At 35.3% G+C, this 15,615-nt stretch overlaps 1 protein-coding gene across 3 annotated transcripts in view; it reads right to left on the bottom strand.

Moving 5' to 3' along the window:
* The window catches only part of ZMYM2 (zinc finger MYM-type containing 2), a 113,353-nt gene that overhangs the window by 14,936 nt on the left and 82,802 nt on the right, over positions 1-15,615 (bottom strand). For all 3 annotated transcript variants that reach the window (XM_045977942.1, XM_045977943.1, XM_045977944.1), the window contains 7 exons: positions 10,572-10,701; positions 9,734-9,849; positions 8,208-8,379; positions 6,835-6,960; positions 5,744-5,838; positions 4,328-4,496; positions 3,890-4,041 (listed from right to left, as the gene is read on the bottom strand). In XM_045977942.1, the coding sequence (XP_045833898.1) occupies positions 3,890-4,041; positions 4,328-4,496; positions 5,744-5,838; positions 6,835-6,960; positions 8,208-8,379; positions 9,734-9,849; positions 10,572-10,701 (960 nt within the window). The remainder of the gene's footprint in view (positions 1-3,889; positions 4,042-4,327; positions 4,497-5,743; positions 5,839-6,834; positions 6,961-8,207; positions 8,380-9,733; positions 9,850-10,571; positions 10,702-15,615) is intronic.

Here is a 15,615-nt window from a genome sequence, read left to right as displayed (position 1 = left end):
GAGAGACAAAACAAGCTTTCATAACACAGAAGATAGAAAGAAGATAGAAGATAGAAGAAGATAGAAGATAGAAACTTAGCCAAAATAAGATGAAGGAATTCTCCACAAAAGAAAGATCAGGAAGATGTCACAGCCAGGGACCTCAAAACAGATACAAGCAATGTATCTGAACAAGAATTTAGATCAACAGTCACAAGACTACTAGCTGGACTTGAAAAAAGCACAGAAGACATCAGAGAAACCATGGCTCCAGAAATAAAGGACCTAAAAACTAGTCAGACCTAAATAAACAAACAAACAAATAAATAAATGTGTGTGTGTATGCATGCATGCTTTAACTAAGACACAAACAGACTGGAGAGAGAACCATTTAACATGTTAATGGACATCAAAAAAAAGCTGGAGTAGCCATTCCTATATCCCTATATGTCAGACAAACTAGATTTTAAACCATAAGAGATGAAAAAAGACACTATAGCATAATAAAGGGGTTTATTCGACAAGAAGATCTAACCACTGCAAATATGTATGCCCCCAACTTGGGAGCAGCTGAATATATGAAACAATTAATAACAGGGCGCCTGGGTAGCTCAATGGGTTAAACCTCAACCTTCAGCTCAGGTCATGGTCTCAGGGTCCCGGGATTGAGCCCCACATCAGGCTTTCTGCTTAGCAGAGAGCCTGCTTTCCCCGTTCTCTCTCTGCCTGCCTCTTGCCTACTTGATCTCTCTGTCAAATAAATAAATAAAATGTTAAAAAACATTATTAAAAAACTAATTAATAAAGAACTCAACAATAGTAATATAATAACAGTAGGAGACTTTAACACCCCACTCAACAGCAATGGACAGATAACCTAAGCAGACCAGTGGGAAACAAGGGCTTTAAATGACTAAATAGACCAGATGGACTTTACAGATATATTCATAACATTTCATCCTAGAGAAGGAGAATACACATTCTTCTTGAGTGTACATGGAACATTCTCCAGAAGAGATCACACCATGCATACTTTCAGACCATAATGCTATGGAACTTGAAGTCAATTACAAGAAAATATTTCTAAAGAGCACAAATACATGGAAATTAAAGAATTTCCTATTAAAGAATGGAAACATTCCATACACCAGGAAATTAAAGAACAATTTAAAAAAAAAAAGAAAGCAAATGAAACTGAAAACACCACAGTTCAAAACCTTTGGGATGCAGCAAAGGTGGTCCTAAGAGGGAAGGAGATAGCAATACAGGCCTTTCTCAAGAAGCAAGAAAAGTCTCAAATACACAACCTCCTAACCTTATACCTAAAGGAGTTAGAAAAAGAACAGCAAATAAAACCTAAATCCAGCAGAAGGGGAAATAATAAAGATCAGAGCAGAAATAAATGACAAGTAATCAAAAGAAAAGTAGAACAGATGAACGACTGGGGCACCTGGGTGGTTCAGTAGGTTAAAGCCTCTGCCTTCGGCTCAGGTCATGATCCCCGAGCCCCGCATAGGGCTCTCCCCACTCGGCGGGGAGCCTGCTTGTCCCTCTCCCTCTGCCTACTTGTGATCTCTGTCTGTCAAATAAAGAAAGAAAATCTTTAAAAAAAAAAAAAAAAAAAAAAAAAAGGAAATCTTGCCATTTGCAACAATGTGGTTGGACCTAGAGTAATATTATGCTAAGTGAAATAAGTTAGTCAGAGAAAGACAAATACCGCTATGATTTCACTCATATGTGGAATTTAAGAAACAAAACAGATGACACAGAAGATGGGAAGGAAAAATAAAATAAGATCAAAACAGAGGGAAGCAAACCATAAGGGACTCAAATATAGGCAACAAACAGAGTTGCTGGAGGCAAGCTACATGGGGTTATGGGGTAATTGGGTGATGGGCATTAAGGAGGAGATTGTCTTTTTTGACGTAATGAGCAGTGGATGTTATATACAACTAATGAATCACTAAATTCTATCCCTGAACCTAATAATACATTATATGTGAACTAATTTGAATTTTAAAAGTTTTAAGAAAAAAAACACCACTAATAAGAGCCTAGAACTCAACCTCTTTCCTTCCTGCTGAATTAATCTGGCAGAACCCCAGTATGCTCTTCAACATTTTTATAAATGATTGATCTAGACAACAGAACATTTCTAAGATGACGATACAAACATTTATTTTAAAAGAAGGTTGTTCCACCATCTTAACTAAGTACACACAGTAAAAAGCAATGAAAAACTGGATAGATAGGTCTATTGTGTACTAGTAATTGACAATTATACAGGTCAATGAGTGCCTACCATATGGATAGCATGATACAAGATACAAAGAGTAAGACCCAGATCCTATTTCTCTGAAGAGGATTTACATGTAATAAATAACTTATTCTGATGCTTACTGAGATGTTTTCATCTACACCTACCACCTGCTATTTTTACTCTTTTTTACTATGAGGTTTAATAAAAAAGGGGAAACATACATAGGTCTACAGATGCTGAGTTAGAACCAGGGAGTCCAAATGTTTTAGAATTGTTAATTTTTTGGATTTTACAGAGGAATGTATATACTTACATTATAATCCTAGAGTATTCTAAGGAAGTACACTGTATTTGTTTAGAAACATTAGAAATCCTTTAGTGAATTAGATAGTTAATATTCTATGGATAATCAAACAAAGTGTAATAAAAAGTAACTTCACAACGCTTCAAGTTATGTTTTACTGTCAAATTAGTTTTTGTGAAAAGCTAAAGGGTAAAATCTTTAGTTTTCAGGAGTTTGGGGATTTGGAATGGTATCGCCATCTAAACATGAGGCTCAAGGTATATATAAATCTATAAAGAATTTTAAAAAAGTAAAATCTACTATATATTTAGGTTGTTACTGTAAAGTACGTGATGGCCTTTGAACAGATAGTAATTTATAGCTCTGTGTTATTTCCCCACTATCACTTATATAATCTTAGGCAAATTTCTATCCTAAAGAAAACAGAAGTAAAATACAATTAAGACAATTTTAATTTTCTGAGTAATCTATTTCATTTTCTACCAACTGTTAGCAGTACAACATTAAATTCTGGGCCGATAAACAAAACTCTACATTAAGAGGAAAAAAAAAAAAACACACCAAAAAAACCCTCTACCTTCTATCATCAACCACAGCAAAAAATACACAGGATGTCAAGCAAGATCCTGGGCTCAAACCCAAACAATTTGTTCAGAATTACAAGTTGATCTTTATGTTTATTATGGAAAATAGGCTCACTCATGATTCACAGACACATGGTTTACATTATCTAAAAACCCAAAGAATGATCTCCTTTTATACAAGGAGTCAGAAGAATTAATGAGTAAATACCCTATTTAACAATTTAAAAACATAAGAAGTATGAAATTCAAACAGGAACCCATTTGCAAAGGATCCCAGTTTTCTGTCTACACATATATCAGCATGGATCTATATATACATATATGGATCATGCCCCAGGAGGTTAATTCATTTATTTGCAATTTTAAGAAGGAAATAAAGCCATCCTAATTATTATATATGTGGTAACAAATATACAGCTTCATTAGATCCATTACAAAAGATGTAGGAGTTTCAAGTCATCTGACCATAACTCCATTTTTCACATAAATTCTTTTGGTTATGGTACAATAGTTTTGGAGAACTTGAGGATTTTTAGGAACACACATCATTATAACAGAAAGACCTATATACAACGTAGCTACGAAAATCCTTTATAATACCCTAGTATTTGCAAATACAATAAATTCTTTCATGCCTTAGCAAGCCAAGATATCGTTATGTTCCATAAAGCTGCCCTTGCTATTCTTGAAACATTAACATTTTTCTTTTCCAAACTATTACAACAACTGATTATAGCCAAACATAGCCATCAAATTACTAACCTCCTGTATTCCAAGGCAAAGATAATAGATGCTGTCAGGTGCATAACTCTCTCCATTTGGCCGACGGATCTCATTGACAAAATGGGCTAACCCATAGTTAAGCTCTGCTGTGGTGTGAGAGAGCAGATCCTCTTTTAACTTTACTGATTTAGCTAAAAAGAGAGGAAAAAAATAGTAATTATTATTTACTCTTAAGATTAAGAAACTTTCTGAAATTTATTTATACTACATAAGAACTATATAAGAATATAAGAATACTATATAATTTATACTATATAAGAACTATATACTATAAAAATACTTTAAAGTAAAATGAAAGCTACTCAAATGTACTTAAAATATTGTAAGCTACATTCATTTTTTTTAAAGTAAAGGTAGTTAATAACAAAAATCTTGATTTGAAATACAACGTAGAAGAAACAAAATCAGAACACTTACGAGATTTTGGCTCATCTAATACCAGAAGATCTTCATCAAGTTGCCTAGTTTTGACCCAGTGTTTCCATGCGTTTACACCATACGTATATTTGAAAGGGAAGGTGCATTCTGAATTGTCAGAACTATCATCATGAGACTGGTATCCTGATACAGCTTTTCTTTTGGCTCCCTATTAGTAAAACACCACTGTAAAATCTTTTTGTAAAAAAACCTGTATTATTTCATGACTTTAAGAAGGCCATCTCTCAACAAATGTAAATCAAGAGAAATATATTTATATGCTTAGAATTGACTGGTATTCCAGAATCTGAGAATAGTTACTTAAAATATACCTCCAGGAATGCCATATTTCTACATAAACCATCTTGTATAACAAAATCATTTTAACTTCTGCTGTGAGAGTCACTGATAAGGAAATAATTAAATATAAGACAAAATTAGTAAATAATCTGAAAAGGATTCTAAATATTAATGTAAGGAGGAACTGAACTTTCCAGTAATTCCAACATATGGGGAATGACCACTCAAGCTCCTTATGCTGTCATGATGGCATTATTTACTGCATAAAAGTTTTAAATTTTGATGTAGTACACCTAATTCACCTATTTTTTCCTGCTACTTCTTGTACTTTTGGTGTCATATCGAAGAACTATGCCTAACCATAGGTAAAATGATTTGGGTCTATGTTTTAAGAGTTTCGGAATTAGTTCTTAAATTTAGGTCTATGACCCACATTTTGAGTTAATTTTTGTATGGCGTCAAACAGGAAACCAACTTCATCGTACTGCAAGTACTCACTCCTTTTTCAGTTTTTTTCTTTCTTTGTGGGGAAATTTGTGAAAGTCACACTTTTTCTTTAGATCCTGCTTTAGATTGCAAATAATAGCAGAAAAAAACAGATCACTAGAAAATAGCCTTAGTTCTTGTCAAAGATTGAGTTTACTTTCTAAGTAACAATGTCAACCTTTCTCAGGATAAAATTATAAAGGAAAATTAAATGGCAAAAATATTCAGTCTTCTATAAAGTTGCAAGTAAATCTGAGACATTTTTTATTACTTAGAAATGAAGTAATAAAGAGTAACTCTTAAAACCTTTTTAAATCTAGGGGAAAAAGTCTTTCCATAGCCTCAGGCACAACTCTGGATCACTATATCCTTGCTCTATCCCCGAAGAGCTAACACTACATGGGGCACATGGGTGGCTCATGTAGCCTCATGAAGCCTCTGCCTTCAGCTCAGGTCATGATCCCAGGATCCCGGGATCGAGTTCCGCATCGGGCTCTCTGCTCAGCGGGGGGGAGCCTGCTTCCCCCTCTCTCTGTCTCTGCCTGCCTCTCTGCCTACTTGTGATCTCTCTCTCTCTCTGTGAAATAAATAAATAAAATCTTTTTAAAAAAAAATACTATTAATTTATACCTTTTTTTTAGATCGAGGTCTAGGCTGTTCCTCATATTCTTCTCCAAAAACAGGCGGTAATAAAAATTCATTTTCCATATCAAGCTCTTCAGCAGCTGGCAATCAAATGAGAAGAATTTTTATTTACAAATATAACAGCACAGGTTTACAGTACATAAACACAGCCAACAAAGAACTAATCACAGAATATAAACAAGTACCTATATATGGGGATAACCTATGCTGCAGGGAGAGTGAAAAGAAAAGGTCTATGAGTTCTGATAAACCCTATTTAGACCCTTAAAGAAAACATACGTATAATGAATAACATGAAATTTTCATGGAAATGTATAAATATCAGAAAAACTACTACAACCTGAAATTCAATTTTAAGATCTAAATGGTCTCAGTACAAATCTGTTTCAACGTATCAAATCTTTCTCAAAATAAAATGCTTTACGTTCTACTGGGTGTGCTTATTAGCCATAAATCCATTAAGAAAATACTGAAAACTAGAACACGTTTCTTTTATAACAAAAGACCTGCAAATAATTTTTTCCTTTGAAGGTGAACTTAATTTTTTAAAAAGTCTTATGGCGCCTGAGTGGCTCAGTGGATTGGGCCGCTGCCTTCAGCTTGGGTCGTGGTCTCGGGGTCCTGGGATCGAGCCCCACATCGGGCTCTCCGCTCCGCGGGGACCCTGCTTCCTTCTCTCTCTGCCTGCCTCTCTGCCTACTTGTGATCTCTCTCTCTGTAAAATAAATAAATAAAATCTTTAAAAAAAAAAAAAAAGTCTTAGGAAAAATACTATCAACATTTTATTTAATTTTTTAACAAAGAAACAACCACTTCTTTATCCCTTTCTCTATCTACAAAGTTTTCTATAATGAATTACTTTGAGAAAGTATCTTTTTAGGCTCTAAGAAATTCTCTTTAAGTCACTTCAATTCAATCCTATGCCTCATTTCAGAAATGTTGAGTTTTGAGTTAAAAAAAAAAAAAGATAAATATAAGCAGTAAAGGCAAGAACATGAACATTAAATGATTAATGATCATAACTAAATTCCATAATTGTAGTGCACACTTAAAGAATAAAATAGCATTTTGAGTACCTCTGGGGAAATCTATTTCAATATCCAAATCTGGTTCATATGGTACATCAGGCATATTAGACTGTGTCTCTGGGTCAGAGTTCTTCAAGAGATCAGAACCAATTATGTCTGTTTCAATAATTACACCTGTAATCAATTCACAGTATCATTAGAAATCAAAATAGAAGAACCTTAACAGTACCTATATTTAATCTGGCAAAGGAAGTCATTTATGTAAACATAAAATATTAATATGTCACAAAAAGAAAAGGTATATAGCCATCTTGAAATGTAAAACTCTTGTAAATTTTATAATTGTTAGATAATCATGAAGACACAGAAACTTAATCCTTTAGGTTTCTGACTGCCCTTTTTCAAAAGTTAGTAGGCATGCTTTGATAGTAAACCAACTCTGATCGGCAGAGTATTTCTAAAAGCAATTTCTTGTCAAAAATAAACTAATGAGGGTGGATTTTCAATACTCTGAATTGTGATGTAGGTTTTCTATATCATTCAATTACAACTGCTTTCTAATGTTCTGATCAGTTGTTTTCAAACATTTTTATATGTAACACACAGTAAGATATGCATTTTATCCATTTCAAGGTGGTGACAGGCTACAGAAAGACAAACAGACACAGACACAAGAAACAAAAGTTTGACAAAACAGTATCCTTTTGATGAGATTCACACTAACATTTCCCACTTCACTTCATTAAACAACAAATAAAACCACTGGTTGCAACCTACTATATTAATTTGTAACAAAGGCCTCCACAAACACTGTCACATTATGAAATACATAGAATTTGTTATGTTTCTGTTATCCTCTAGGGTGATGGCAGGGGTGAAAAAGGACCCTACGTGTGACCAGAGGAGTAAGGGTAGGAATAACACTCTTTTAAGAGAATCATCTACAACTTACCTACGCTATGCCATTTGGCAAACATGCCTTAACAGAAGATAGGATAAATCCTAGTAGATCATGCAAATTATTAAGTATAACCAACAAAACAAAACTGGGGCTAACCATTACAAAATAAGTGTTCAGATCATTATTAACGATAATAAGTTATTTTTGTGTCTGAGCTAATACATGAAACAGGAATAACTCTGAGTTGATCTTATAAGTCAAATCCGGTCACAATTAAAAGCGGAACCATACAAATTGTACAAATTCCTGCTTAAAACTGGGCATGGCATTAAAAGAGCATGTGGCTAATAGAGTATTGATCTCTTAATACAAAAATACATTTCTGTTGCAATGCTCCCCCCCACAACTCCCATATCAAGCTGAAACATGATATGTCCATGCAACATACTATAATAATTATAACATTTAAAGGAAAACCAGTGATACACTTATTGACAGAGTGAAATATACTGCAACTCACTGTTGATGTTGGCAGCTTCTGTTTTCCCCTCATCTTCAGTCATCATATCTGTCATTGTAAGCAGCTCTGTATCAAGAGGATCTGAAGAAACTTTGCTTTTAAGGTCCTCAGCCACTGCAGGGATCTTCTCACTGCTATCCAATGAGGCAGGCAGAAAAACAGGAACCGGCACCTATTAACCAAAGTATTTACTGTTAGGTTTACTCAACATTAGAAGATAATTTTCCAGGGGTGCCTGTCTGGTGCAGTCAGTGGAGTGTGGGATTTTTTTTTTTTTTTAAGATTTTTTTTTTTAATATTTTTATTTATTTGACAGAGAGAAACCACAACTAAGCAGAGAGGCAGGCAGAGAGAGAGGAGGAAGCAGGCTCCCTGCAGAGCAGAAAGCCCGATGCAGGGCTCGATCCCAGGACTCTGGGGTCATGACCCGAGCCGAAGGCAGAGGCTCTAACCCACTGAGCCACCCAGGCGCCCCAGATTTTATTTATTTATTTGAAGAGAGAAATCACTAGAGAGGCAGGCAGAGAGAGAGGAAGGGAAGCAGTCTCTCCGCTAAACAGAGAGCCTGATGTGGGACTCGATCCCAAGACCCTGAGATCATGACCTGAGCTGAAGGCAGCGGCTTAACCCAAGCGCCTGGAGTGTGGGACTCTTGATCTTTAAATTTAAGTTGGAGCATCATGTTGGGTGTGGAGACCTCTCAAAAATTGAATCTCAAAAAGGGGGTGGGGGGTAGTGCTTGGGTGGCTCAGTTGGTTGAACATCTGCCTCAGCTCAGGCCATGGTCCCAGTGTCCTGGAATCCAGCCCCATATTGGGCTCTCTGCTCAGCAAGGAGCCTCCTTCTCCCTCTCCTTCTGCCCTTCTCCCCTTCCCTCCTGCTCTTCCTTCCGCTCTCTCCCATAAATAAATAAATAAATAAATAGATAAATAACTGTAATTGCCAGATTAAAAATTATTCTAACACATGATCTTCTTTATAATACCACACTGGATAAAAGCTTTGGAAAAAACACATACCAAAACTAAATTGTCAACTGTAACAAAGAAAACCCAGAATATAAGCAGCTTCTTTTTGAAATAAAAATTAAAGAAAAATAATTTTTGAGATACATTTATCCCCCAAGGGACTATGATAGTTAAGCCCTGGTACAGTGTGTTTACTGCAAGTGATTTAGGACAAAATAATGTAATGATAATTCATATGAAATTCTATTCTGTGTTTCAGTTTTAAACCTTACAACTTCACCAATGTTTTTCTCTAAAATGAACTCAAACATAAAACACTATATATATGCATAAAGCAGACACAGACATTTGCCAAACTTCACCTTTAAAGATAAACATACACTTATTAAACACAAAGCAAACATTGACAGATTCAACCAAACTTAAGTTCACTGGTGAAGGCAAAGATGATCCTGTTCTACTACATCACTTAGGTAGGAATTACAATATTCTTCTCTCACCTACTGCCTGATAAACTTCAAAATGGGGGAAAAAAAAAAAAGTTAAAATCTGACTTACAGGAACAGGAACTGTAGTAGGAACAGGAATATTCTGACTGTACATGTGCATAGGTACTGGGATATACACAGGCACAGGGATAGGCACTGGAACATATTCTGTCTTCCAATTATCATCTGAAAATACAAAATGTGTTAAGGAGCAATGTTAGGTAACACACATAGTTACTCAATGTTAAAACAATTTGGTAACAAAAAAATTTAAGTGCCTCATTTGCCTCATTTCCCTTTTAAAAGAAATTTCTGGTTTTCACAAAATCAGGTAAGGTAAAAACAAAACTAAATACAGTAACTGTTTAAATGAAGAGAGAAAAACAGAATTTAGGCCTTTTTCTTAATACAAAGAAAATGTCCCTTAGAAACACTATACAGTTCCAGATAGCCTATCATATTCCCCTCATATTCCCTGTAAAAAGATTTATCTAATCAAAGAATTAGAATACACTTAAATCTCATAAAAATATATAATTGAATGATACCATCTCATTCTGACAAGGAAACAGAATTGTTAACACAACAGGTCACATTTACAGAGACAATTTTTCAGAGATTACCGTAACTTTAGGGATCTCAGCCCCAAGGAAATTTTGGATAGAGAGCTTTTTCATTTATGACATAATTTATACTCTGAGTCTTTAACAAAGATTGGTTTTCATTAATTATTTTAAATAATATGCTGTATTCTCATGGTAATGTCTAAACTTAGATAAGCAAAATCAACAGAAAATGACAAAGTGACCAAATACATTCCATAGCTTATTATTTGAGAAAAGCATGTGTTTTCAGTAAGAGAGGTATTAAGTACAGTGAAGCATGTAAGTCAAATTTTCCTAAATTACCTGTCTGACAAGATTTGGTCTGCATATGAGGTTTACAGTAAGTAGCTTTTGTCATTGTTAAAGGTTTGCAAAGAACGGCTTTGTTCTTCATTTCTTTGTTAGGTGTTGGAGAGGGAGGTGGTGCTGAACCCTACAGAGGAAACAAAAAGAAACATTTTATTCTTTTCTCTAATTTTTATTACTTCCTGGTGTTAATGAATATCTGGTATCTAGGTCATGTGGAGCGAACACACAAAAGTTTAGGAGTATAAACAAATTATGTTATTATCATTATGTTTACTATAGTCTTAATCTGAAAGGATTAAAGTGAATCTGTCCTAACTACTGACAAAGCAGGAGAAATTATTCATTCTTTAGAACTGTGTGACCTTCAATGGATATTTTTTTAAAAATAAGACAATTTTCACTTTTAAGTAAAAAATGCAATGTTAGCTTTTTTTTTTTAAATAATTAGGTTCTTTAAATTTATTTAAGAAAGACAAAGTTCTTAGTTATGGCCAACACACCAGTTCCCTCTACTGGATTAACACCTTATATATGTTACTAAATTTTAAAAGATAATAAAAAAAAAGATGAAAAGAATTACCATCAATACTATCAAACTTCAAACTATTTTTTATAACCCAACAACTGCAATTTCAGAAACCTGTCCTAGATCATAGTCTCTAATATGTTTTCACCACATACACTGTAGCATTATTTGCAGCTAAGAACACCGACCAACCCCACACCCGTGGGGCAATACACAATCAATCTAAAATAAGCTAAAGATCTATAAGGGACTAAATATAGGGGTTTCTCTGTACCACCTACTGATATTGGAAAAAAGGTACAGAATATAGAATATTTGGGGTACTTAACGTCTAGACAGTCACCATGAACACTTCAGTGAATACAGAACCATTACTCCCAAAGGAAGTAAAAGGTTAGGTTCCTACAAGTCTTGGGTCACAACACTTTCATCAACAGATCAATAACAGTATTTCTGTTGAAACACTTGATTTCATATATATTTGTCAGAAATAATTATGCTCAGTGTTTGTAACACATGATTACAGCATTTTTGTGTACGATAGTGTACTAGGATTATTAACTCTTTCACTCAGATGTGTACAATACTATACGGTACTCATACTCAGTCCTGTTAACACATACTGTATATTGCACACTAATGTAAATAAAGTCCTGGGGAGAAAACAGAGTAAACATTGTACATTTTATAAAATATTAACATCTTACTCTTAGTGGACATGCAGGATGTACAATGGGGCAGTGCACTGTGTGGTTAAACCTCTCAACCTTTGGCATGCCCATAAAAACCAAGGGAAAGGTTGATGGCAATTATTCTGCAGAAGAGGAAGAAGTCAGTGACTTGGTGAGAGAAGAAGAGGGGGACATGGTGACATCTGGCAGTTCTACCTCAAGAGTTTGGCTTTTATGATTTGTTGAGTATGTCAGTGCTTTTGCCTCCTAAACTGGCTTCAAAAAAAGAAGTCAGCCTTGTCTGCTTGGCTTTTCACCTCAAATCTTTTAAGCGTCTTTTTACAAAAGAGGTAACCACAGTGGTACTCAAATTGGAGGCTTTGTTCAAGCATAGGGTCATATCCTTCTACGTCACTGATAATTCTTCCCAAGGCAGAATTCCATTTCAATATTTTGAATATTGGAATATTCCATTCCAGTATTCCAATATTTTGGCCATTGTTAGGAGTCTTGGGCTGCCTTTCATCACTGAATCTGATGCCTTCTTTGGCCATCTAGCCAAGGTCTTCATCGGTGGGCTCTACTGCCTTCTCTACCAAAAACTTCTTCCACATCTTCCTACACAGCCCCAAAGCCTTCTTCACTTACTTGGTGCAGTACACATTACGTTTTTTACACTTTTTTTTTTAAATTTTCTGTGACACCTTCAAAAATTTGAAATTTTTCATATAGCCTGGTCAAATATTTTCTCAACAATTACTCAGGGTAGCCTGCTTAATGCTGTCCTAAATAATGTTACAGATGATGACTAACTTCCAATAATCTATCAGGGTGGGGTTTTTTTGTTGTTGTTGATGCTGAGAGCCTCAAAATCTTTCTCATGAAGTAGGTCTTAAAAGCTTTAATGACGCCCTGATTGAGGGGTTGGATGAGAGAGAGAGTGTTTGGGGGGCATAAAGGGAACTACACTGAGACAGGCATTTTTGAGTTATTCAAGGCAATAGATATTAACCAGTAATAAAAACTTCAAATGCAAGGTTTTCATGGTGGAGACAATGTTCAACTTCTAGGATGAAGCAATTGGAGAACCAATCACAGAATATTTTAGATACCATTCATGCTTTTTTGTTCCACCTCCAGTGGACTGGCATATACTTCAGTTTTTTCCCTGGAGTTTTCATAGATTTGGGGCTCTATGTACCAGGCAGGGGGGAGGGGAGAGGTGGGGAGGGGAGTTGGAAGTTATCCTTGGCACTGGCACAAAATACCAAGGTTGCATGGTTTCTAAATGATTTAAAATCAGGGGCTTTGGAGACCACTTGTATCCTATACATTCATTTGCCACTGATCGTGTGAAAGCAAGCCAGTCTCAATAGCACTGAAACCCTTCTTGACTGTGTATCTTTTTGACTGTGCTAACACTTAGCTGGTATTCTTCCAAAGCATCCTGATCCTGATCAGCAGAACCCACCTAGCATCCAAGTTTAATATTTTTCATACCATTTTGCTTGAAATGTGTGAGCTAGCCAGCAGAAGGCAAGAAAAGTTTAACATTTTCCTGATCCTATATACATGTTGTATATAAGCTGAAAACTTCGTAAAGAGGTGTTTCACTTTTTTTTTTTTAAATTAGTCCTAAGCCCATAAATCCATAAATATAATCACTCTTCCTTCTTTTCCATAGCTTCACCATGTACTACAGATTTTACTTCAATACTCAGGAGTTGCCTCATCTGCAGACTGGTTAATTTCTTATTCCTTTTTCTAAGTGTACCATATATTGTTGATTCACAAACATTAAACTCACTGCCAACTGAATGAAGCTTACCTAATATGCATTATTTCCTCCATAAGACACAGAGCAGCCTTCCTGTGTTTAGGAACATCAGATAGGGCTTTTTAATACTATGCATTAATAATGGATTTTTATAAAGCAATCACCAAAAAAAAAAAAAAAAAGAGAGAGAGAGAGAGACAAAATATGCAAAAGGTGGTACTAATTGACTATGAAAAGGACACCTGCTTATAGGATGAGGGAAAAAAAAAGGGAAAGCCTTGCCTTGTTCCAACTCAACAAGAAGATGTTGCTATGCCTCAGGAGACTCACATTTTTCACCACTCTGCACATGTCTGCAAATTTCTTTGAAAGTGCCATGGGTACTGACTTAGGGGTTACAATTTTAGAGAATAGGTAAAAATTTGCAAATATGAATGATGACCAACTGTACTAAAGGCACTTACTGTTTAATAAATTTATCTGTGCATATTTAAAGGTGCAGAAAGATACAAATTTTTTAGAAGACTGTTTCAGGTAGATATCTCATTTGTATATTATTTGTATAATGTATATGGCAAAGGGGACGGTACTATTCTAGATTCATCAGGATTTCAAACTATATTATTAATCAGCTTAGTAAAAGAGCTATGAACAAGGAGCTAGAGAACTTAGTCCTAAAACTATTGCTGTGTAACATCAGGCAAGTGACTCAGTCACTTCTGTCTCAATTTCAACTGTAAAATGGGAAGAATAATTTAACAAATCGGAATTGAGTATCTACTATATACTAAGACGAGGTAAACTTGGTCCAAGTTGGAAAATACCCTAGAATCCCCACATATGAAAAAGGGGTCTAAAATCATATATATCATAGATTACTCGATGTTTTACCTCCTGTCATTTAGAAACATTACATCGTGTCAGTTAAACTATGCCACCTGGTGAAGACCTACACTTGATAATACTTCTTACTTTTTTGCTTGTCAACAAGCAAGATCTCCTATTTATAATGAATACTGAAGGAGGGACCAAAATAAAATTATAATGACAAAAGCTACCATCTGTTCAGTACTTGCTTCATGCCAGAGACTATGTGCTACAATGTGTACCCCTCAAAATTTGTATGTTGAAATCTAATACTCAATGTGATGGTATCTGAAGGTGTGGCCAATACATGGAGATTATATCATGAGAGCAGAAGCCTCATAAATGGGATTAATACCCTCATAAAAGAAATCCTAGAGATGCTCACCCCTTTCCACCATGTGAAGACAATGAAAAGATGACTATTTATAAAATTGGAAGCAAGCCCTCACCAGACACTGTTAACTGCTAGCAACTTGATTTTAGACTTCCTAGCCTCCAAACTGTGAGATATAATTTATAAGCCACCTCAACTATGGTATTACTATAGCAGCTCAAATGGACTAAGACATTACATGAAGCACCAAATTTACATAACTCATGAAATGAGTTAATTCTCCTAACACTACAAGAGGTAAGCCTTTTAATCACTCCTACTTTACAGATGAGAAAACTAAGGCTCAGAAGTTACACAACCCGGGGGCACCTGGGTGGCTCAGTTGGTTAGGCAACTGCCTTCAGCTCAGGTCATAATCCTGGAGTCCCGGGATAGAGTCCCGCTTGGGGCTCCCAGCTCCATGGGGAGTCTGCTTCTCCCTCCGACCTCTCCCCCTCATGCTCACTCTCAAATAAAGAAAATCTTAAAAAAAAAAAAAAAAAAGAAGAAGAAGTTACACAACCCAGGAAAGACGATAAAGCTAAAAGTTCTAAGGTCAGGATTCAAGTAAATTCACCTAACATCAAAGCCTATGTTCTAAACTACAATACATACTGCCTTTACGAGGTCTGGAACATAGCAGCTACTATGCGTTTAATACTTACTATGTGATAACACTGAAATACGCACTATCTTCACCCCATTTTACAAATAAGAAATTCACACAAAGAACTTGTGTAAAGGGACTTGTCCAAAATTATACAGCTAAGCTTTCACCCTTTGAAGTTTATAGGCTGGAATTAAAAGATTTCAAAGGCTTACAA

The sequence above is a fragment of the Meles meles genome, chromosome 14 (assembly GCF_922984935.1).
Source record: "Meles meles chromosome 14, mMelMel3.1 paternal haplotype, whole genome shotgun sequence".
NCBI lineage: Eukaryota > Metazoa > Chordata > Mammalia > Carnivora > Mustelidae > Meles > Meles meles.
The sequence above is the reverse complement of the archived record's forward strand: the minus strand, read 5'-3'. Positions and strand labels throughout refer to the sequence as shown.